Raw genomic sequence first — 23916 nt, forward strand, 5'->3', positions numbered from 1 at the left:
CTTTTTGTTCCTTTCACAAAAACTTCACTTGGTTAAAGAGCTGCATTGACTACACCCTTATAATAAATCCGAGTTCTAACAACTTCTGACCACCTTGTCTGTTCATACTATATCCAAGTCAGCATTCTCTCTACCTGAATTTTATAGAGAGCCCTAAAATAGGGTATCCAGAGTGATCCTTTTTAAACAAGTCAGCTCATGCAGCTCCTCTGCTCAGAATTCGCAGTATCATTCTCCATTTCTCTCAGCATCAAAGTCCTTTCAAAAATCTACATGGCACACACTCCCCACTGTGGACTGACTAGACCTTATTTCCTACTTCCCTCACTCATTAAATAAGCACGCCTTCCATTTCACTGGATGAAGTCACTGTCTCTGTATTCCATGATGTTGGCTGAACAAACTTCTTGAAAAAAATTGTGCAGAATGAAGTGCTTGGTGCCTTAGTTTATCACATGTGCACAAATATCAGCGGTTATATTGAGTTATCTCCCAGTGGCACTTGCCACTTTCTGACAGCTAAATACTCCTTATTTCAGCGACTCTTCTTCCTCCACCAGATACACACTCAAGACTTTTCTTATTTTAATTTAATTCTTTTCTATTTCATTTACTGATTAAACAAAGACTGGTACAGAAAGGATGGTCACTAGAGTTTTGTTGAATAAATAAAAGAATGAATGGCAAAATACCAGGAACTAATCAAAATGCCAAAACATAGGCAGATGATCAAGGAATTCATAAATTAATATGATGCACTGATTTACCAAAAACTAAATATAGTATTGGAATTTTAAAATAATACTTGATAGCTTGAAGAAATACTCATGCTGAATTATTTCTTTAATGTACAAACTATGTTGAAAATTATTTCAATTTTATATATAAAATACAAACACACACTTTGTATAGAAAATCATGAGGGAAATGCACTAACTGCTAAGTACTTTTAAATGGGCTTATTTCAGGTTATCTTATACTCTATCCTTTCCTTTTATCATCCAAACTTTCTGTAATTTGTATGTATTATTTTAATTATCAGGAAAAACAAACATCCTTATTTTGGAGTCTTTTTTATTTTATTTAGAGATATAAAGGCAAGTCCCTGAAACCATAGGCACTGCTTTCCATCACCTCCAGCAGGTACAGAAATCGTGTCCACACCCTGGAAGCTAGAAACCCTGGTAGAGCCTGTGGTGATCGCTTACGGTCAATATTCTTCAGAATATGGATACCAAGGGTGATGGACGGCACTGAAAGAGAAAGCAGGACCTTAGCTCAGCAGCTCTGTCTCACTGCCCAAGAGAGGGTTTCTCTGAGGGAGCTTCAGGCCCTGCTCCAATCTCTGAGTGACAACCACGCCCTCGCGCCCGGAGCCCCGCCCACTCCCACGCCTCCAGGGCAAACTGCCCCTGCAGCCCATCCCCCACGTTCAGAGCAGCAGGGCCTCAGCAGGGCCGCAGCAGGGCGCCCACAGCCCCCAGGCACAGCTGATGCCACCACCCCATAAAATAGGAATTTTACAATTGTGCTAGAGTAAACCTGAATACAATCTATGCTGGATTCATTATTACTCAGTCTCTATTAACATAATCTTTTTTTTCCGTTATTAAAGGAATGAAAGATGGACAGTTTCCACAGACCCCTGGAAGTGCAGTGGGCCGCAAGCACTGCGCCTCTGTATCTAATGGGAAAGCCGCCTGAGGGCAAGTTCCTCAGCGCAGGGGAGGCCCAGGCAGCAGTGAATTCAGGGACGCAAGTGCTGGCGGGCTTGCTTCTGGCCTAGCTTGTGCCGGGCTCGGCTTACTGTTGGGTCCCAGACGAGGCCCTGGAGTTGACCCCTGGTCTGAGGTCTGCAGGGGGCTCCTGTGTCACTCCTACACCGGAGAGCAGGCCTGCCTCCCTGATTTCCGGAAGCTTAGTGCCTCTGACATACTCCACGCAACAGAAAACCACTTGTGAAAAACACTTAGGTCACTTACAAGTGTATTTTAAAATATCGGAAATTTCTGTTGAGGCCGTCAATTGCCTTCATGTCTTCTGGAGTCAGTTCGAAGTCAAAAACCTAAAAGGAAGGAGAGATCAGATGGCCTCTGCCTGGGAACCAGGGGCCTTGCCAGCTGGATGGAGACAGGGCCCTTCTGCCTGCACTTTTCCACCCCTCTCCTCTGCTCCACTTCATAAATGAGAGGCTTATGTCTCATCCACCCCACACCTTTACAAGTGAGGTGCTTGCAACTGAAAAGGAAAAAAAAGCCTTTTTTTCCCCAAACAAAGGGACCACTGGACAATCAGGCAAAACACCTGCTGACCGGACCAAACTTCTCTCAGGTTTGCCTCCCTCTCTTCAAACTTGACACACCATGAGCTTAGCACAGCGTGGAAGGACGAACAGCCCCCGTAAGGCTGCTCCACAACCTGGTGACCCCACAGGGAGCGTTCTCAGAGCTCTCCTCCACCCACCACTCTCTTCCTAGATGAACTTATTCTTCTCACAACAGGAAAATATTTCCTACTGACATTAGACACACTCACAGATCTTACATTCAGGGAGTTCCATCTTTCAAATAAATCTTTCTTATGTAAGTTCTGATCTGTTTTTATTTGATAACACACAGCCCCTACTAGACAGTCCAGTAATGGCAAAGCAGACAGATTTTTGGTAAGAAATACAAAAGCAAGAAGCTCAGTATTTCATCCAGGGGACAGTTTCATGGAAAATTCAGTGCCTTTATCTGTTATCTATCTCTCTCTCTGTCACTCGTCTTAAAATGTATACAGTGCCATGGGGATATGTATTAACATGTTGAGTTTTTTCCTGATTGGTTGTACCATGAGATTTAGATTTCCCTACTAGGTAGTTCCATAAATTCAATGAGCTTAAATTTTCCTGTAGGTTTTGGAACAAATAAATCATAAATAATAGGATCCAAATGTCATCTTTTGCAAATGTTAAAGTCATGATGAAATTTTAGCTGTCATCTTAAAACAGGTAGAGCTGATGCAGTTTTCACCATTCTCTAGAGGCTCATGATGAAGTTGGAGACCCTGGGTGAAACAAAGCACTGGGGATATATGGGGAGAGTTGTGGAGACCACCAATTCATTTGCTGATTTGACCAGTCTAGAAGTGTAAATCTAGCCTGCTACCTGCCGAGAGCTCCTCTGGGGGAAGGTGCTGAGAGCTGGCCTGGGGAGGCGTACATGTGGGGTTTGAGTCCAGAGAGCACACTGACACAGAAACATGCCAGGTAGGCTAACCAGGCCAGGACAGCCTCCCTAACAGAGCCATGCCAAGTACTATGGGTTCCTGGATGTTTCAACATAGCAGCTAATCCCATTTGGGTTTGATCCTGAAATACAAATTGTTTGTACAAATCCAAACACAAAGAAGAAGAACCAGGGTTGTCAAAGGGGTTCACCGCACAGAAGGACTCCGAGAAGGACAGCAAAGACACAAAGTGCTCAGTGTCACACAAGGACATGGCAAAGTCAAGACCGAGACCTAAAAAACCTAGGACCCTGAGGCTAGTGTTCCCTCGTCCCCCTGCCCCCATGGCACCCAGGGAGAGGTGGGTGGGATGAAGGGACATGTTTGCATGCTGCAAGGACAGACACACACACACGGCCCTGGTTCTGGCACGCGTTCCTCACTGGGAGGGACTGCTGGCCTGTACCTGGAAGTTCCCCTCGATTCTCTTCTCATTGAAGCTCTTGGCCAGGACCACCACCCCCCGCTGCAGCTGGTAGCGCAGGGCAACCTGGCCTGGGTTTCTACTGTGTTTCTTGGCAATTTCTTTCAAGACTGGATCCTCCAAGAGATGTGGGCTATCCTCTGGCAACCTGAAAAAAGAAAACACAGACTGAAGGTTAAGGACTGGAAATCTAGTGATGCTGGCCCTTTTTCCCCAAATTCCCCAGGCAATTGAGAGAAGTAGCTATGTATGGTTGGTATCCTTAGAATAGTTTGATGAACATTCACAGAGATTCATTCATAATGGTGTCAAACTGGAAACAAGCAACAATTCTATTAATAGGTGAACAGAGAGACAATTTGTGCTGTTTGTGTCCACATAATGGAACACTACTCAGCAATAAATAGAAATGATCTAGACACTTGCAGATGGATCCATTCCACAGACGGGTGTGACCAGAGAAGCCAGATGCAAAAGGGTACATGCTCTATGCCTGCTCTTATACATGAGTCAGGCATTGGGAAACACCCCATAATCGAAGTTGAAAAAAGGAATCAGAGAAATGGAGAGGAAGAATTGTCTGGTAAGGAACCAATGGACTCCTGGGAGAGGTGGAAGTGTTCTGTATCTCCACAAGGTGTAGGTTACAACCCATCCATCTCTCAAAATATTGTACAGTAAGATTGATGTGAGAAGCTGTATAAATGTTGCCATAATAACACACCTGAAGATAATATTTGGAGTGGGGTTTGCTCATTGGGTGAACAAGAACCAAGAATGTTGAGATGGTGGAAGCTCAGTGAAGGATCATGAGAATTCACTACCTTACTTTGTCTATGCTTTTATGTTTGAACATATCCATAAGAACACTGTAACACTTAATGAAAAAAGTGTCTCATCACCAATATAGCTGACAATATATGTATATATAATGTATATATATATATTGATACATAATGTTCTCATTACCACTTTAGGTCTCTTTGGGTCCCCAGAGCACTGTAGGCAACTAGAATGATGTCCTTGGACTTGCAAAATTCCAGGAGTTTGCTCTGGTTGAGGTAAGGGTGACATTCCACCTGTAAATGCCAAGACCAATGGGTATAAGAGTGCATGAACCAGTTACATTTAGCTTGAGAAGCCCTTTGAAGAAATATCTAACACCACAGTAAAACATGCACTCTATCATCTACATTGGTAATCTCTCCCATGGACCTTATGAAACACCTCATGTGCTATCAGTTTTCAAGGACATTAAACAATTTTCTTCTTGTTTTTTATTAGTGTTGAAAAATTATTAAAGACTGTTCTGCTTGGATTGTAGTCTCTAATTGCCTTACCCACTGAGAAAAACCAAGATTCCTTAGAAAATAAGCTGATGCCATGTCTGGGCAAAAAATCCTATGAATTGACACTAGAATGTCTAATAGTGTGAAAAGCAAAGCAGATAGAGAAGATGCTGTGGTACATCAAGGACTCGGAAGCTCACTTGAAGAGGCTCCTACTGACCATAAAGGGGACAAAGTGATCTTAAATAAGAACAGTACCCCATACACAAAAGTAACCTCAAAATGGATCAAAGACCTGAATTTAAGTCATGAAACCATAAAACTCTTAGAAAAAAACAGAGGCAAAAATCTCTTGGACATAAACATGAGCAACTTCTTCATGAATATATCTCCCTAGGCAAGGGAAACAAAAGCAAAAATGAACAAGTGGGACTATATCAGACTAAAAAGCTTTTGTACAGCAAAGGACACCATCAGTAGAACACAAAGACATTCTACAGTATGGGAGAATATATTCATAAATGATATATCCAAAAAGGGGTTGATATCCAAATTACATAAAGAGCTCACACACCTCAACAAACAAAAAAGCAAATAAGCCAATTAAAAAATGGGCAGAGGAGCTGAACAGACACTTCTCCAAAGAAGAAATTCAGATGGCCAACAGGCACATGAAAAGATACTCCACATCACTAATCATCAGAGAAATGCAAATTAAAACCACAATGAGATATCACCTCACACCAGTTAGGATGGCCAACATCCAAAAGACAAACAACAACAAATGTTGGCGAGGTTGTGGAGAAAGGGGAACCCTCCTACACTGCTGGTGGGAATGTAAATTAGTTCAACCATTGTGAAAAGCAGTATGGAGGTTCCACAAAAAACTCAAAATAGAAATACCATTTGACCCAGGAATTCCACCCCTAGGAATTTACCCTAAAAATGCAGGATCACAGATTCAAAAAGACATATGCACACCTATGTTTATCGCAGCACTATTTATAATAGCCAAGATATGGAAGGAACCTAAGTGTCCATCAGTAGATGAATGGATAAAGAAGATGTGGTACATATACACAATGGAATATTGTTCAGCCATAAGAAGAAAACAAATCCTACCATTTGTAACAACATGGATGGAGCTAGAGGGTATTATGTTCAGTGAAATAAGCCAAGCAGAGAAAGACAAGTACCAAATGATTTCACTCATCTGTGGAGTATAAGAACAAAGCAAAAATGGAAGAAATAAAACAGCAGCAGACTCACAGAACCCAAGAATGGACTAGTGGTTACCAAATCGAAAGGGGTTGGGGAGGGTGAGTAGGAAGGGAGGGATAAGGGGATTAAGTGGTATACTGATTAACACACATAATGTGGGGGACGGCACACGGGGAAGGCAGTATAGCACAGAGAAGACAAGGAGTGACTCTATAGCATCTTACTGTGCTGATGGACAGTGACTGTAATGGGGTATGTGGTGGGGACTTGATAATACAGGGAGTATGGCAACCATAATGTTGCTCATGTAATTGTACATTAATGATACCAAAAGAAAAAAGAAAGAAAAAAAAAAAGAACAGTAACTATGCTGGGTGGGAAATGTCCTATTTTTTAAATTTCACAAGTTTACAATGACACATAGATGGGACTAAGCTTGTGGATCTAACCTCCAAATTACAGGAAGTAGAGAACACAGTCATGTCAAACTGTATCACAGGAATTTGTCGGTAAAACCAATTGTGAGGAAAAATTTAAGAAGAAAAATGCTGAGTGTCTATCACAAATTAATTGTGAGAAAAAGAGAAGGAGGGAGAGAAAGGAAGCAGGGAATGAAGGAGGGTAACAGGGATATAAGTCAACATATTTTGAATTATTCTCCACAGATAATTCCTAGTATTTAAACACTGTATAAAATATAACTATATGAATGGTTTTTGCATGATTTTCAAACTGTTTTACAAAAGGGCCATGCAACTATTCAGTATCACAGCTGGCAACATCTACAATATCACGGATCCACAGCATATGGAGTTACATTTAAAAAGTATTTCTGTTGTGATTTGCCCATTTCCTCACTCTCCACTCCTGTGCTTTCTCTGCACCTGCTCCAGCGGGACTTCCCATAAAGCAGTGGAGGCAGGTCCATGTCCACTGCATCCCTGGGGGATGGGCTGCTCCTCAGCGGGCCCCACCCCTGGCTCCCTAAACCGCTTCTGCCCTCTCCTCTGGCTGTCCCCTCACCACACTCTCCTCTTTTCCTCCCTCCTGCCTGGAAACTCGTATTCAATCCCCAAACCAGTGCCTCCCTGCCTGATCCTTACATGTTGACATCCTGCCCTCCTCCTGTTCATTCTGTGACCTTTCTGGGGGGAGCTAACCCGTTTCTGTGAGTTTCATTACCACCCATAAACCTACACCTCCAAAATCTGCCCCTCTAAGCCTGACAGCCTTCCTGAGCTCCAGATCAGTCTGGCCATGTGCCCATTTGGCTTGTGCCTTCAGGTGGCTCACAGGAACCTCAAGCCCACATGCGAGTCATGGAAACATAAGTTTCCCACCCCACCCAAACTTCCTCCTATGGAACTTTGTACAGCAACGAGGGAACAATCATCTATACTGTCCACATCATGAACTAATGGGGGCTGTTAGTTAAGGAAGAGGGTGTGCAGAGCACACAATAAGGAGTCCACGGTGGGCTGGGTGCTCACCTGGTTGCACACGGGCTTGTACTTGAGGCCCGGCTTGTTCAGGATCATGTCCAGCTGTTTGTGATTGAAATTGGACACCCCGATGGACTTGGTTAGACCTGCATCTTTGCACTTCTCCAGGGCCTGGGGAGGAAGGAAACAGGTGACAAAACCTTAATGTATGTTAGCCCTTTCATTTCACATGGAACTTTTTAAAAGCTGGAAATCTGTTTTAACGTAATATGACAATTTGAACCCAACAGTTTTATTGCTTTAATATATTATTGTGTCATCTAATGTATTGCTATGTAAACACATGGTGTTTCCTAGAGTCTATTACATGCACAGCCAGGACAGTAAGTAGATATTAATATGCTTTAAATGTCCCCCTGGCCTCCTGCCCTCTTCCATGTGCCTATTTCACTGTCAGGCAGGAATAGTTCTTTGACAAATGGTATCTAGTCAAGGCCAAAAAGAAACTCTCACTAAGAGAGGGTCCTTGTGCTTCTTTCCTGGAATGGTAAAGGAGTCTTTGGGATGGTGTACCCAAGTCCTGGCTTCCACCTTCTCTAAGTCAGACAACAGCTCTTCCCCTCACCCTGGTGGTGCTTATCTGTCCCAGGTAGAGCTCCAGCTCCTCTCAAATTTGCTTTCTGAGCATCCCCCTTAGACGGAGTCAGGCTCACCCTGCTCGATGGGGCAAAGAAACAACCACTAAGATCCAGACAAGTTTATCTTAAAATAGACCTTGTTCATCATTGCTTTGCAGATGATAGCACTGAGGTACAGAGGAGCCCAGCAGGAGGCCGAGGGCAGACTGATGCGCCCACAGCCCCCTTCCTCTGACCCGGACCCACTGCGTTCTGCATGGTTGCACGGCGCCTCCTGGTGTCAGGACCAGTACTTACCGCCCACGTGTCCCGCGGGTCCACTGTGTCTAAAACAATTTCTCCACTGGCATCCTTTGGCAAAAGCTCCTCCCCAGGCTGGAATACAGACACGACAGAGGATGAAGAAGGGTTTGTCTATGAATGGCCTTCCTGGGGCTGAAGGCACTTGGTCAGGCCACCTGCACGAGGCTGTGGTTACTAATCAGACAGAAAGAGACAGAGACGAAGTGTGTAAGAGAAGACGAGGGGCAAAGGGTCCCCAAATCATCTGACAGTCAACAGCAAATCACTTGTACCTTCCCACCCAAACACCCCTAAACCTCACTGAGAATGGCTCTCCTGCTGGTGGAAGTGATCTTCCTTCAGAAGGACAGCCTGGTGTGGATGACAGAACTGAGCGTTAGTATTATGCAATGTGTTTTTTATCCCATTTATGAGGTAACCCAGCTCAGATAGTTGGGATAAGAAACACATCATCCAAAGTCCTCTGGAATGAGAGTTTGGATCAGTGAGGCCCAGCAGGGCCCAGTTGTGCAATGCAGACCATCCCAGGGAGCCTCATCTTGTCAGGGCTGAGAGGTCCGAGGGAGGTGGGATTTCCCGTCGTACCTCAGCCATCTGCCCTAACTCCTCACCCCAAGGACACTAATCCTAAGGGCCAACAGACAGCAGCATTTCACTGACACCTGCCCAGTGGTCTCCCCAGCTCTAAGACAGAGGCTGGAGGTAACAGTTTCACTCCGTCTGAAGGCATAGGATGAAGACAAAAACTTATCAGTGGGGAAGTGACATAACTGACATGAAGATGTAGTCATTCAGCACTTCCGTCTACCATACTAAGTCCCACCTCTTTCAGGAAGGCTGCTGGGAATTGTAGTCAGAATGAGATAACAGAAGTTCAATATCAGTGATGAAACAGTCTCAGAAACCAGAACTAGGAAACCCAAATCTAACCTTCATGGCGATTGGCACGTGGATAAGGAAGAGGTCTACATAGTCCAGCTGAAGCTTCTTCAGCGATCTTTCCAGGGCTGGTCGGACCAATTCTGGTCGGAGGAAAGTAGCCCAAAGCTACAGTGACCGAGAGAAATAAAAACAGCTTGTGATCTCCCACATCTGGGACCCAAACCAAACGTCCTATTTAGAAAATGGAGCAAAACAATCTACTGTGGTCTAAAGATCAGAAGAAACAGTGGGCTGCACGGCTGTTCCTAGTGTCAGTGACATTCTTAACCAGCTCTGGCATTTATATGAGTGACTTAAAGGAAATGAAATGAAAAAGGGATGGGTAGGAAAAGCAGACTGAGATTCAAAGTCATCTCTGGAAGGAGTCAAGGCAGATCAGGCCAGGCCATGGGCTCTGTTGTCCTACAATCCATGCCTGCAAACAGTCCTGCTGAGGGGCCCCATCTAAAGACATGTTAGCTCTGAGGTACGTGCACACAGATGATTCTGTAGAGACCTCTTTACACTGGAGCAGGGTTTCCACCTAAGAAACTTTACAAATGTCAGGGCACCCAATGCTGACTTGCAGAAGTGTTTCCGAGTCTGACTCCCTTTTCAAAATAACTGTCCACTGCACATGGATCTGTCCTAAGGGAGTCTGCCATGGAATCAGAGTGGCTTCCTCTGTGGCCCCTTGCTCAGTCTGTCCAACACATATGGAAGGTATGGGAATCAACTGGTTTTGAAATACCAGTGCTCACTGCTGTTCAGACACATCAGACTAAAACAAGCATTTGCTGTTTTCTGATTTTCTGTAAGGGACCTTACAGCATTAGGAGGCAAACTATTCACACCAAAACCAAAGTTGTTGTTTTTCCTAAATAACATATCCAGCCTGCCAGCCCCTGTGCCATCCCGACCCATGGCACCTTGGTGGTGTAGAATAAGTCCTCTCTCTTCACCGTGCCATCAGCAATCTTCTCTCGAAGGGCCTGGCCAACCTCTTCCTCATTTTGGTAGACATAGGCTGCATCGAAATGGCGGTAACCTACATCAATAGCCACTTTGGTGGCTTCCCTAGCCTTGCTCTTAGGAACCTGTAAGATAAAAAGTAGGAGGGTTGGTAAGCAGCCCCATTCACACAGAAGCAATTTATTTCCTTAACAGCATTTCCCCAGCTCTTACTGTGGGTCTCCTAGTGCCCTGGTTGGTGGTTGTGGCCTGGGAACCAAACCTGAACTCTGGGAGCACAGGCTACACTCCACACGGGAATGAATTGGTGACCTGGGCCTCACCAGGGAAACTGGAAACTCAAGGTTCAATCAGTAAAGAATTCCTTGTAAGAAAGTAGCTAACAGGAAATCTTCTGACACTTGGAGAAAGCTTCTAAAGGCATAGATGGGGATGAAGATGGAGGTGAAGGTGGTGTGGAGGTGACATACATGGAAAAAAGAGAGATCAGAGCATCTGTTTTCAGCTTAGAATGGGAAACAAGTCCAAATACTCATCCTCCATCCAGTGTCCACTCAACTGGGCTTTTAAATTCAGCTTTAAGTCATTCCTGGTTGTTTCCTATCCTTCCTCACTCAGGTGCTCTCATGCAACAAGCATTTATTAAGTGCCTCCAGGTGTGCCTGATGTTGTGCTAGGCCCTGAGGACCTGGGAATCTGACCATTAGCAGTGGCCCATGTCTCTAGAATAGGCAACCCCTGTGCTGAGGCGTAATGGCGGGTATGAGGGGGACCATGTCATTGCAAGGAGACTGGCAGCCACTTGCTGTTGATAGCTCCTGTCCCACCTCTACCAAGATGGAGTGTCCTGCTCTCGATCATTTATGCAGACAATAGCTCCTAATAACCCAGAGCTACCCCTGCCTCTCCCTGTGACCAGAGCTGGGCACTCTACATGCACTGCACTCACCATGTGGGTAATACATTTGGTGAGAAGCCTGATTCCATCTCCATTGCTACTCTGTGCCCCTCTGTCTTCCTTTGCAAACACCTAACCCTTGAAGGAATAGTGCCTTCTTCTCGGACAAAGGTTTCCGTGATATAAAACCTCCTGCACCAACACACTGACAGCAAAGCTGCTACCACATGGTCCTGTGGGGGTTCCTTTCCTCCTGGGCCCCTGCCTAACAGGTGTTTCTAGCAGAGGGCAGAGTGGCTCTGCCTCAGGTGGCTGCTCAGTGTGGGAAGAGCAGCCTGAGCTCGGATTTTAAACACATAAGAAAGAAGCAAAGGCACAGTACATATCCAGAGCAGTTATCCTGCAATTAAAGGTAAGTCATGCCAAGTGCCCAAAATACATGGAGAACAACCAGTATATTTTCAGTAACCAACATAATAATAATAATAAAGAGAATCCACCCTCAAAATGTTCTGCTCTGAATCCATAGCATCATCAGCTTGTTTCACTCAGTGCAAAGGCAGCTCATGAAATGGAGGCCCAGCGGGTCCCTCCAAGCCACCCTGAGTGTCCCAGGTGTGGGCACATGCAGCTGCTGACCACCTTTTCTTGGCTATTTCCATTCAACCCTCCAGCTGCCTGGCTTCTACTTACTTCCTCGGAAGCAGCAGTGCCAAGTCCGAGCACCGGCATGAAGTGCCCATCGTTAAGCTTCACAGAATGACTGTGCTTGAGATCCATCACTGTGCTAGGGCCTGGCTGTGCTGACTGCGTTCCCTCCCTTTTGTGACTGAGAGCCAAGGAAGAAACAAGGCTCCAGCTTTATTTATACCCAGTGCAATTACGTGTGGACCTGGGACTGGGAAGTGAATAGGCTGATGACTTCCTTGTAAGTCTCTCTTGTCTCTCCAGGTATATCTCACAGGAGTGGCAACAGGAATTTCATGCATAGCACAGGAGTTTGAATTTTCTCTTCAGCATTGCTCACCCTTGACTCCTAAGTTTAAAAATAAAAATTAACCATGGCAATTGTCCCTGATAACATCAGCAGATTTACCTGACAAGATGCATAATAATCATTAGGCTGATCATTTTGAAATACTAATTGTACCTCAGGACCTTAGTTAATATCCTCACCCTTCATTTGGTCCAAAATGTCCACCAAAAAAGATATTATTCAGAGTTCCTTGAACAGAGCTCTGTGCCTGGTCCTGAACACACATGCAAGAAAAGTCCTTAGGGAATTTCATTATCCTTTTCCCTGGATCAGACCTTATTCTACCTTTGAATTCTCTGTCTTGTTTCTTTGAATTTTTTGGAAGCAAAAGAATTGTCTGAGCTCCAGGACGCCTTTGTGTAGTTTTAGCCATGTATCAGCTCCTGCCTCTTTCTGGAACAGTCTGCTCAATCCCCCCTCATTCCCATCAGCCTCCTGAACTCCTACTGACCCTAATGTTGGGCAGGAAAATAGATATGAGTGGGGTGGAAAGAGAATAAGGTCAGTAAAGCCCACCAGACAGGACTCAAAGTTAACCAGTTAAAACTAGAAAGCTAGAAAAGACTCAGAGTTAGAATTAATCAATTAAAGCTCAAAAGGTCAAAAGCAACTTGGCCTTGAATATTTGAATATTCCCCAGATAAAGTACCTGAGCACAGCCCATGTCTTCACTATGTCAATTAGATCATGCCATTGTAAGATTTACTCTATCCTGCTAAAAGGCCCACCTATAAACAGCACAATAAAGACAGGAAGATTCCATCTGGAAGCTTAAATTGCAATTTAAAAAACCCAAGAAGTTAAGAGGTAAGATTCTTAACAGACTCTTCAGCAAACAGACAACTCAGCCCACCTTGGAGGCAGGGCAGACAGTCTTAATTGATAGGCTCCCAGACCAGAAAGCTGCTATCCTAGGAGGGGTCCAGAGCAGTAAATCTCTTGTGTTAAGCTAATTTTGCAGAACTACCTGGAAGACTGATAAGAAGAGACTTAATGTCTCATCAGAGATAAACATCTTGAGATCACTTAACAAGTCCACACCCATAGCTATTTGTCACATACCTAAAAAACCCTTAAAAGGGGGAACCCCCAAACTTTGGGGTTGCCCGCACTTTCTAAGTGTGTAACTTTAACTTTTACCCAATCTTTCAGTGCCCTTCTCTCTGAAGTAGCCCATGCTCCCCTTTCTCTGAGTCTGTGCTTTCTCTCTTTAAATAAAACTTCAACCTTTCAAGGTGTCTTTCCTCCCCGAGGTTGCCTACACATTTTCTCTCTAAGTAAGTATGTTGTGCCCAAAGTCGTGAATCCCAGAAGACCACCAAGGAGCCAACACCGATAAAAAAGCAAAGAGCCTTTATTCAAGCTAGCTTGAGCTCAATCTCTCATCTACACCAACGCAGTGGTAAGATGCCAGAGAAAGAGAGCGAGTTTCAATACCACAAAGGTTTTATGTGGTTCTAGGGCAGTTGGTGGGGTGATGGTCGTGGCTCTGGCTGATTGGCTGGATCTAGGGGTAGTTGGTGGGGTGATAGGTCATGGCTCTGGTCAATTAGCAGGGTCTAAGGGTGGTGGGTGAGCTCCTTGCTGACTGGAGAGGAGAGAGAGATCAAGCTCCAATTGGGTGAAATAGGATCTGGGTCCCAATTGGCTGAAATAGAATCTGGGAGCTTGCCCCTTCAAGTAACTTTAAATAAAACTTACTCTGCTTCACTACTGTGTCTCTGCCCTTCGATTCTTTGTTGCGGTGGGGACAAGAACTGAGGAAAATACACAATGCCCCCTAACACTAACAGCAGGTGTCCCTGCCCACATCCTACACGAGAACCTCTGTGACCTCACCGGTTGGATTGAATCACTCTGTCCTGTGCACCCACATTATTCTGGCTCCTATGAATGCTGTTAGACAAGCCATATTAGTGAAGTTACACTCTCACTGATAAGGAACTCTGCTAGATAAAGCCCCACAGTGTTGTTCTGTTTCTTGTTATATTATGCCCTGCTTCCCCCTTCTCAGATTTGTGCACTTGGTACTTCAAATCCAACCCCAGGCTGTGGCATTGGATTTTATCTTACTATTTCCAACCCATCACTCTGGCTGCTCAAGGTCAAAATTCTGCCTGATTCTGTTACTCCACGGATTTAGTATTTATCCCAACATTGTGTCACCACACATTTGATGAGTATACATTATATTTCATTATTAAAAGTCCCATCAGGCTATCATGCTCTCTGCTTCTCTTTAGGAGTCCTCATAAAACTGGCATTTAAACACCAACCTAAAACAATTGTAGATTGTTGTCTTTCCTTACAGCATATGTTTTCAAAATCCATCTTCCCTTTGAAATTGGAAAGATGATAATTGTTCGTATAATTGCAACATTTCCAGAATCATTCATCTGGCCTTAGTGCATCTCCATATCAATAGGTGTTTCCAAGGATGGAGAGAAGTAGTCCATTCCATATTAATAGGTAATTACAAGGGGGAGAAAGGGCATATCTAGACCAGAGAGTTTGGGTGGTTCCTTTTTGCAGCCAGGTTGCTAGAGACACAGAGAAGCAGGAGCAGAAGTGGACGATTGCTTGTAGGCAATAAAGGAGTTTCTCCCACTTTATTTCTCCCTTTGACAAATTTTGGGTTCAAAGGTATTTTGCCCCAGAATGGGAAGGTGTATTCCCCCAGAGTTGCAATTATCCTTTGCTTAAGACACCTCTCCTGTTTTCTAAGAATTCTTAGAGGCTGCCAGTGGGACAAGATGCTCTCAAGGAGGTCGGGGTCCATCAGAGGAGTGGATGCACATGGCAAGATGGCCCCAGTGATCCCTGTCTCCTGGGAGCCATGCCTTTGTGTAACTCCCCCTCCTTGCATGTGCCTAGTACTTGGGATGTGCTTCTGTTGGGGAGCGTTTTTTATTTTCCTCTGTTCTTGTCCCTACCACAACAAAGAATTGAAGGGCAGGGACACAGTAGTGAAGCAGAGTAAAAGTTTTATTTTAAGTTACTTAGAGAAAAAGTGCAGGTGACCTCAGAGAGAGGAGTGCCCTGAAATGTTTAAGTTTTATTGAAAGAGAGAAAGACTATGCACTTAGAAAGTGCAGACGACTTCAGAGAGAGGTATGACTGAGAGGTTGGGAAAAATCCTCTTAAGGATTTTTCAGGAATGTGACCAAGGGCTGGGGGTACAGACTTGTCAAGTGGTCCCCAAATGTTTAAAATTAACTTAACACAAGAAAATTACTGCTCTGATTTCTCCCTGAGATACTGGTGTCTTGATCTGGGAGCTTTCAAACAAGACTGCCTGCCCTGCCCCCAAGGTGGGCTGAGTTATTGTCTGTTTGTTAAAGAGTATGTGAAGAATCTTACTTCCTAACTGCCTGGGTTTTAAAACGTAATCTTATCTTGAAGGTGGACTCTTTCTTACTTTTACTATGTTGTTTATGGCTGGGCTTGCTTGCCAAATTAATTGCCCAGGTTATAAATTACTTGATTAGGGATGAAGGAGAAAAAACAGCACATAAGTAAAGTTAAAAAATAAGCTGGGCCTAGATGATTAACACAATAAAGACATGGGCTATGCTGAGGTACCCTCCTTTATCTGAGGAATATTCAAACATTCCAGGCCAAGTGACTCCTGACTTTTTGAGCTTAAACTGATTAACTCGTTAACTCTGGGTATTCTTTAGTGGGCTTTCCTGGCCTTATTCTCTTTCCACCTGCTCATATCTATTTTCCTGCCTAACACTTCTGACCAATAGAATAGTGTAAGAAACCCCCTGTATTTAATCCAGACACAGCTGGGGATTAATATACAGAGACATGGTCCCCTGAGAGTAAAGTACAATTGGCCTGTACTGAGAAAGAAAGCATCATGCCAGCCTAGGAAGATGCCCATTTGGCTTCTCCTTTCATCTCAAAACTTGGGAATGGAAGGAGAAACTGACAGAAAGGAGCAGAAACCAGGAGCCCAAATTGTCTTCCTCCCTCCTGAGGGAAAGCTGGTGTGTGATGCGTGGGCCAAGGCAGTGAATGCTTGGACATCACCGCCAAGGCCCCCAGAGGAGCCCTGTGACCCAGAGCTGTCAAAATCCTCTGTTCATTGTGATTCAGCAGTATTTCTGAAAAGGGGTGGAGTTGTATTTTTTATAACAATGAAGCAGAAACTACAGGATGTTAACCCCACAGGCAGGTCAAATTTCCCTCTCCTTGTATCACATACAAAATGCACGCAAGGTGCTAATCAAATGTGCCCTGCACCAAGTCAAGCTGTATGGTAAAGCCTCAGGGGAGACAAATAAGAGAAGGAAAAAAGGTGAGTGGATCGGTTATTGAAACAGTACCCAGCAGAGAGGCAGAGTCTGGATTGCTCACCATCTACAGAACAGCTCTGTGGGAGTCATGAGAAAACAGTGGGGGTGACCAGGCTACAAGATGTTCTGAGAAAAATCCACATACCTTGAGTAAACAAAAGGTTTGTTCTATGACAAACTAGATTTCCTGTTCACTCTGAGTGTTTCTCAGTCTCTCATGATCTAGTGCTTAGTATGAAGCAAAGGTTCAATCCAAGTGAGGGGTGAGCCGGGTTAACCTATGACCAGGGCAGTCTTTATAATAATGTAATAAGTGAGTTAAGTTAGACACAGTTACAGAATTAAATAGCTGTCACCAGAGAAAATAAAACCACAGTAAAGGAGGTATACCAATTAATTACTAACCAAATGCAAAATTAAATTGGCCACCCACAAAGTCAGTCAAGGGATATGCAAAGAGTACAGAATATGACATCTAACATATAAAGGAAAACAGATATGAATGGGGTGGAAAGAGAAAAAGGTTAGTAAAGCCCATTAGAGATGACTCAAAGTTAACCAGTTAAAAATAGAAATGCAGAAAATACTCAGAGTTAGAGTTAATCAGTTAAAGCTGAAAAGGTCAGGAGAAACTCCTGAGGCTAAATAGCTGTCACTAGAGAAAATAAAACCACAGTAAAGGAGGTAGACTGATTAATGACTAACCAATTGCAAAATTAAATCAGCCACCCACAAAGTCAGTCAAGAGTTATGCAAAGAGTACAGAATATGACATCTAACATATAAAGAGAGGTAGAGGAAGAAAAAGACAGGAGAAAAATAAGAACCTTCAGATTGTCTTTATAATAATGTAATAAGTGAGTTAAGTTAGACTGTTAGATAGCAAAGAAGCTGCCCTTAAACCTTTGGTAACCAAAAATCCAAAGCCTGCAATGGCAATAAGTACATATCTATCGATAATCACCCTCAGTGTAAATGGACTAAATGCACCAATCAAAAGACATAGTTACAGAATGGATAAAAAAGCAAGACCCAGCTATATGCTGCCTACAAGAGACTCACTTCAAACCCAAAGACATATACAGACTAAAAGTGAAGGGATGGAAAAAAGATAATTCATGAAAACAATAGGGAGAGAAAAGCAGGAGTTGCACTACTTGTATCAGATAAAATAGACTTCAAAACAAATAAAGTAACAAGAAACAAAGGACATTATATAATGATAGAGGGATCAGTCCAATGAGGATATAACCATTATAAATATCTATGCACCCAACATAGGATCACCTACATATGCAAAAAAAATACTAACAGAATTAAAGGGTGAAATAGAATGCAATGCATTCATTTTAGGAGACTTCAACACACCACTCACTCCAGAGGACAGATCAACCAGACAGAAATAAGTAAGGACCCAGAGGCACTGAACAACACATTAGAACAGATGGACCTAACAGACATCTACAGAACAATCTGCCCAAAAGCAGCAGGATACACTTTCTTCTCAAGTGTACATGGAACATTCTTGAGAACAGATCACATACTAGGCCACAGAAGGAGCCTCAGCAAATTCAAAAAGATTGAAATTCTTCCAACCAACCTCTCAGATCACAAAGGTATGAACCCTAGAAATAAATTGTACAAAGTAAACAAACAGGCTCACAAACACATGCAGGCTTAACAACATGCTCCTAAATAATCAATAGATCAATGACCAAATTAAAACAGAGATCAAGCAATATTTGGAGACAAATGAAAACAACAGCTCAGTGCCCCAACTTCTTGTGGGACACAGCGAAGACAGTTCTAAGAGGAAAGTATATAGCAATTCAGGCCTATTTAAAGAATGAAGAACAATCCCAAATGAACAGTCTAAATTCAAAATTAATGAAACTGAAAATAGAAGAAAAAATGAAGCCCAAAGTCAGTAGAAGAAAGGACATAATAAAAATCAAAGAAAATTAAATAATATTGAGAAGAATAAAACAATAGAAAGAATTAATGAAACCAAAAGCTGGTTCTTTGAGAAAATAAACAAAACAGATAAACCCCTAGCCAGACTTATCAAGGAAAAAAGAGAGTCTACATAAACAAACAGAATCAGAAATGAAAAAGGAAAAATTACTATGGACACCACTGAAATACAAAGAATTATTAGAGTATTTATATGGCAACAAATTGGATAACATAAAAGAAATGGACAACTTTCTAGAAAAATACAACCTTCCAAGACCGACCCAAGAAGAAACAGAAAATTTGAACAGACCAATTACCAGCCATGAAAATGAATTGGTATTCAAAAAACTACCCAAGAACAAAACTCCCAGACCGGATAGCTTCACTGCTGAATTTTATCAGATATTTAAAGAAGACCTAATACCCATCCTCCCTAAAGTTTTCCAAAAAGTAGAAGAGGAGGGAGTACTTCCAAACTCATTCTATGAAGCCAGCATCACTCTAATACAAAAACCAGGCAAAGACACTGCAAAGAAAAGAAAATTACAGACCAATATCCCTGATGAACATAGATGCAAAAGTACTCAACAAAACAGTAGCAAACCAAATTCAAAAATACATCAAAAAGATCACACATCATAGTCAAGTAGGATTTATTCCAGGGATGCAAGGATGGTACAACATCCAAAAATCCACCAATATCATCCACTATATCAATAAAAAGAAGGACAAAAATCACATAATCACCTCCACAGATGCTAAAAAAGCATTTGGCAAAATTCAACACCCATTCATGATAAAAACTCTCAACAAAATGGGTATAGAAGGCAAGTACCTCAACATAATAAAGGCCATATATGATAAACCCACAGCCAACATCAAACTAAACAGTGAAAAGCTGAACGCTTTTCATTTAAGATCAGGAACAAGACAAGGATGTCCACTCTCCCCACTTTTATTCAGCATAGTTCTGGAGGTCCTAGCCACAGCAATCAGACAACACAAAGAAATAAAAGGCATCCAGACTGGTAAGGAAGAAGTTAAACTGTCACTATTTGCAGATGACATATTGTACATAAAAATCCCTAAAGAATCCATGTGAAAACTACCAGAATTAATATATGAATTCAGCAAAGTTGCAGTATACAAAACTAATACACAGAAATCTATTGCATTCCTATACACTGATGATGAACTATCAGAAAGAGAAATCAGAAAAACAAATACATTCACAATTGCATCAAAAAAGAAAATACCTGAGAATAAACCTAATGAAGAAAGTGAAAGACCTACACCCTGAAAATTACAAGAGAGTCTTAAGAGAAATTAAGGAAGACACTAATAAATGGAAATACATCCCATGCAATTGGGAAGGAAGAATTGATATTGTCAAAATGGCCATCATGCCTAAAGCAATCGACAGATTCAATGCAATCCCTATCAAAATACCAACAGCATTCTTCAATGAACAAGAATAAATAGTTCTAAAATTCATATGGAACCACAAAAAACCCCGAATAGCCAAAAGAATCCTTAGAAGGGAGAATAAAGCAGGGGAGATTATGCTCCCCAACTTCAAACTCTATTACAAAGTATGGGAGAATATATTCATAAATGACATATCCAATAAGGGGTTGACATCCAAAATACATAAAGAGCTTACATACCTCAACACCCAAAAAGCAAATACTCAATTAAAAAATGGACAGAGGATCTGAACAGACACTTCTTCAAAGAAGAAATTCAGATGGCCAACAGGCACATGAAAAGATGCTCCACACAGCTAATCATCAGAGAAATGCTAATTAAAACCATAATGAAATATCACTTCACACCAGTTAAGATGGCCAACATCAAAAAGACTAGGGACTACAAATGCTGGCAAGGATGCAGAGAAAGGAGAACCCTCCTACACTGCTGGTGGGACAAGATGCTCTTAGATAGGTCAACCCTTGTAGACTGAATTAGTTCAACCTTTGTAGGAAGCAATATGGAGTTTCCTCAAAAAACTCAAAATAGAAATACTGTTTGACCCAGGAATTCCACCCCTAGGAATTTACCCTAAGAAAACAGGATCACAGATTGAAAAAGGCATATGCACCCCTATGTTTATCACATTATTATTTACAATAGCCAAGATATGGAAGCCACCTACATGTCCATCAGAAGATGAATGGATAAAGAAGATGGGGTACATATACACAATGGAATATTATTCAGCCATGAAAGAAAACAAATCCTACCATTTGCAACATCATGGATGGAGCTAGAGGGTATTATGCTCAGTGAAATAAGCCAGGCAGAGAAAGACAAGTACCAAATGATTTCACTCATCTGTGGAGTATAAGAACAAAGCAAAAACGAAGGAACAAAACAGCAGTAGACTCACAGAACCCAAGAAGGGACTAGTGCTTACCAAAGGGAAAGGGGTTGGGGAGAGTGGGTGGGAAGGGAGGGATAAGGGGATCAAGTGGTATTTTGATTAGCACACATAATGGGGGGAGCGCTGGGAAGGCAGTATAGCACAGAGAAGACAAGGAGTGACTCTATAGCATCTTACTATGCTGATGGACAGTGACTGTCATGTGGTATGTGGTGGGAACTTGGTAATAGGGGGGAATGTAGTAACCACAATATTGCTCATGTGAAACCTGAGCATAAGATTGTATATCAATGATACCTTAATAAGAAAAAAAAGGTCAGGAGCAACTTCACCTTGAATGTGTGAATATTCCCCAGATAAAGAAAAGTATCTGAGCACAGCCCATGTCTTCATCGTGTCAATAAGATTATACCATTATAAGATTTACTCTAGTCTGCTAAAAGGTCCACGTATAAACAGCATAATAAAGACAGGAAAATTCCATCCTAAAGCTAAAATTGCAGTTTAAAAAACCCAAGAAGTTAAGAAGTAAGATTCTTAACAGACTCTTTAGCAAATAGACAACTCAGCCCACCTTGGAGGCAGGGCAGACAGTCTTAATTGATATGCTCCCAGACCAGGAAGCTGCGATCCTGGGAGGGGACCAGAGCAGTAAATCTCTTGTGTTAAGCTAATTTTGCAGAACTACCTGGAAGACTGATAAGAAGAGACTTAATGTCTCATCAGAGATAAACATCTTGAGACCACTTAACAAGTCCACACCCCTAGCTCTTTGTCACATATCTGAAAAACCCTTAAAAGGGGGAACCCCCAACCTTTCAGTGCACACCTCTCTGGGGTTGCCCTCACTTTCCAAGTGTGTAGCCGCTTATGTTTGGCTTCTCTCACTTAGCAGAACCTTGTGAGCTCCATCCGCATCACTGCATGTACCAAGAGTCGCTCCCAGTTATTGCTGAGAAGTGGCCCACGCTGTGGATGGGCACATCGTGTTGCAACATTCAGCTCATGGCATTGGATTGTTCCCATGTTTGGCTCTCAGGAATCACACTGTTGCTGTGGACATTCGTGTACATGTCCTTGAAGGTAAGTGTTCCTTTCCTCTGGGTGGACCTGAAGATTCACAGGAGTGGAATCACGAGCTCATAAGGTGAGTATATGAGTAACCTTGTCAGGAAACTGCCACACTGTTTACCACGTGGTCCTATTTTCCATTACACCAGAGATGTACAGTGGCTCCCCTCCCCAGTCCCCAGGCCAGAGAAGCAGACTTAACCCCTGCTTTGTTTCCTTGTTTGACAAAACTGAGTCACGGAGGAAAAGCAACTTTCCCAGAGGTACACAGGAGGTACCTGGGTTCTGTGTTTCTTTGTTTGCTTTAAGTTTTTAGATTTACAATTCAGGTGAGTATACCCAGAATAATGTCAGTTGTTTGTGACATGCTGTCTAGTTTAGGGCATGCCTGTCATCATGGGCCCATGCTTAGTCCTCTTTGACGTTGCTTATTAGTTATTATTTCAAAACATTATAATGAAGACATCTACTCAATTCGGCATGTCATTCAGTATTTGGATGTACCATGTAAGGGCCACAGAAGCTGAGTGGCCTTTCCAGTGTCACCCTCTCTCTGCAAAGGGAGCCAGGACTGGAAAGTATGTTTCCTGAGTTTAGATCTGGGGTTCTTTCTCCTCCCTCTTCTTATCTCTTCCTTTTTCTTCAATCACTTTCCTCTCTCCTTTCTGTTCTCCCTGCCTTTGATTCTGTCATGCATACTCAAGAAGTAGTAAGGACAAGGGAGAGCATGTACTGGAGACCATCGGATATTGACTCGGCCAAACTCAACAGCCGGCTGATAAATGCCCAAGCAGCCCCTGAGAGGGGTGATGTTCTATTATCAATCCCAAGGGCGTTTCACTAGTGTTTAATGATATTTCCCCACAAGAGACTATGAGGATCAGCAGGGACCATAAATGTGGTCAAATTCAACCAGCCCCCACACATGCTAAGTTTCCCCTCACTGTCCTCTGTAAAATATCATCAAATGATGCTTGAATCTCTTCAAGGGCAGAAAGGCACAACCTTGCAGGGCAAGGTATTCCACATTTGGGTAGCACCAACTACTAGATGGTTCTTCCTAATGTTAGCCTTAATGTGTTTGCCATTAGCAGCTATTCCTTTGTTGTCATGTGAATTAATGGGACTAGAAATGACAAATCTGATCATGGATACTTCAGAATCATTTATAGTTAGCCTAAATCATAATCTCACGGTGTGCCCATTAAAACTGCAGATTTGTGGACTCTGTCACAAACTCACTACCTCAGCATATGTGGGGTGAGACCTAGGAATCCAAGTACTGAATAATCACTTTCAGGTAATTGAAATAGATCCCAGTGCAACAGAACTAGTGTCTAACCTTTAACAGGAAATGCATTAAGATATTTGAATATCTATCTACCTACTCTGAGTAGTTTCTTCTGACAGATCAACCCCTTTACTTTAGGTTATCTTAAACTGAATTTTGAATCTTTTCATTATCCTGGTTACTCTTTCAATGTCTTTCCTCCACCTTCCACTGTTGCTCCATCTGTAAATTTGATGAACATACTTTCTAAGTTGTACAGGCATGAAGACAAAGACCTGGCATTTTACAGAAAACCTTTCTACAGACCATCTTCAGCCACTGCATAAGCATTCAATATGTCACCCAAATAATTGTCTTAAATCAAGCTCACATTTCTGAATCTTCCTAAAGCTGAGATGAAATTCAGATGCTCTAGTAGGTCTTGGGCATCTCATGCACCATTAAGACTATGTCAAAGAAAGATAAGTTATTTTGGCAGGCTTATTGCCAAGTATAAG

At 42.7% G+C, this 23916-nt stretch overlaps 1 protein-coding gene across 1 annotated transcript; it reads right to left on the reverse strand.

Moving 5' to 3' along the window:
- Positions 1–1041: 1041 nt before the first annotated feature.
- Positions 1042–12222, reverse strand: LOC130678840 (aldo-keto reductase family 1 member C15-like). Its single transcript, XM_036888249.2, has 9 exons — positions 12072–12222; positions 10438–10605; positions 9518–9634; positions 8582–8659; positions 7695–7817; positions 4664–4773; positions 3677–3842; positions 1983–2065; positions 1042–1253 (listed from the first exon to the last, which is right to left on the reverse strand). The coding sequence occupies exons 1-9, from the start codon at positions 12156–12158 to the stop codon at positions 1211–1213; spliced, it is 975 nt and encodes a 324-aa protein (XP_036744144.2). The 5' UTR covers positions 12159–12222; the 3' UTR covers positions 1042–1210.
- Between the last annotated feature and the right edge of the window lie 11694 nt (positions 12223–23916).

Source organism: Manis pentadactyla, chromosome 3 (genome assembly GCF_030020395.1).
Source record: "Manis pentadactyla isolate mManPen7 chromosome 3, mManPen7.hap1, whole genome shotgun sequence".
Taxonomy (NCBI): Eukaryota; Metazoa; Chordata; class Mammalia; order Pholidota; family Manidae; genus Manis; species Manis pentadactyla.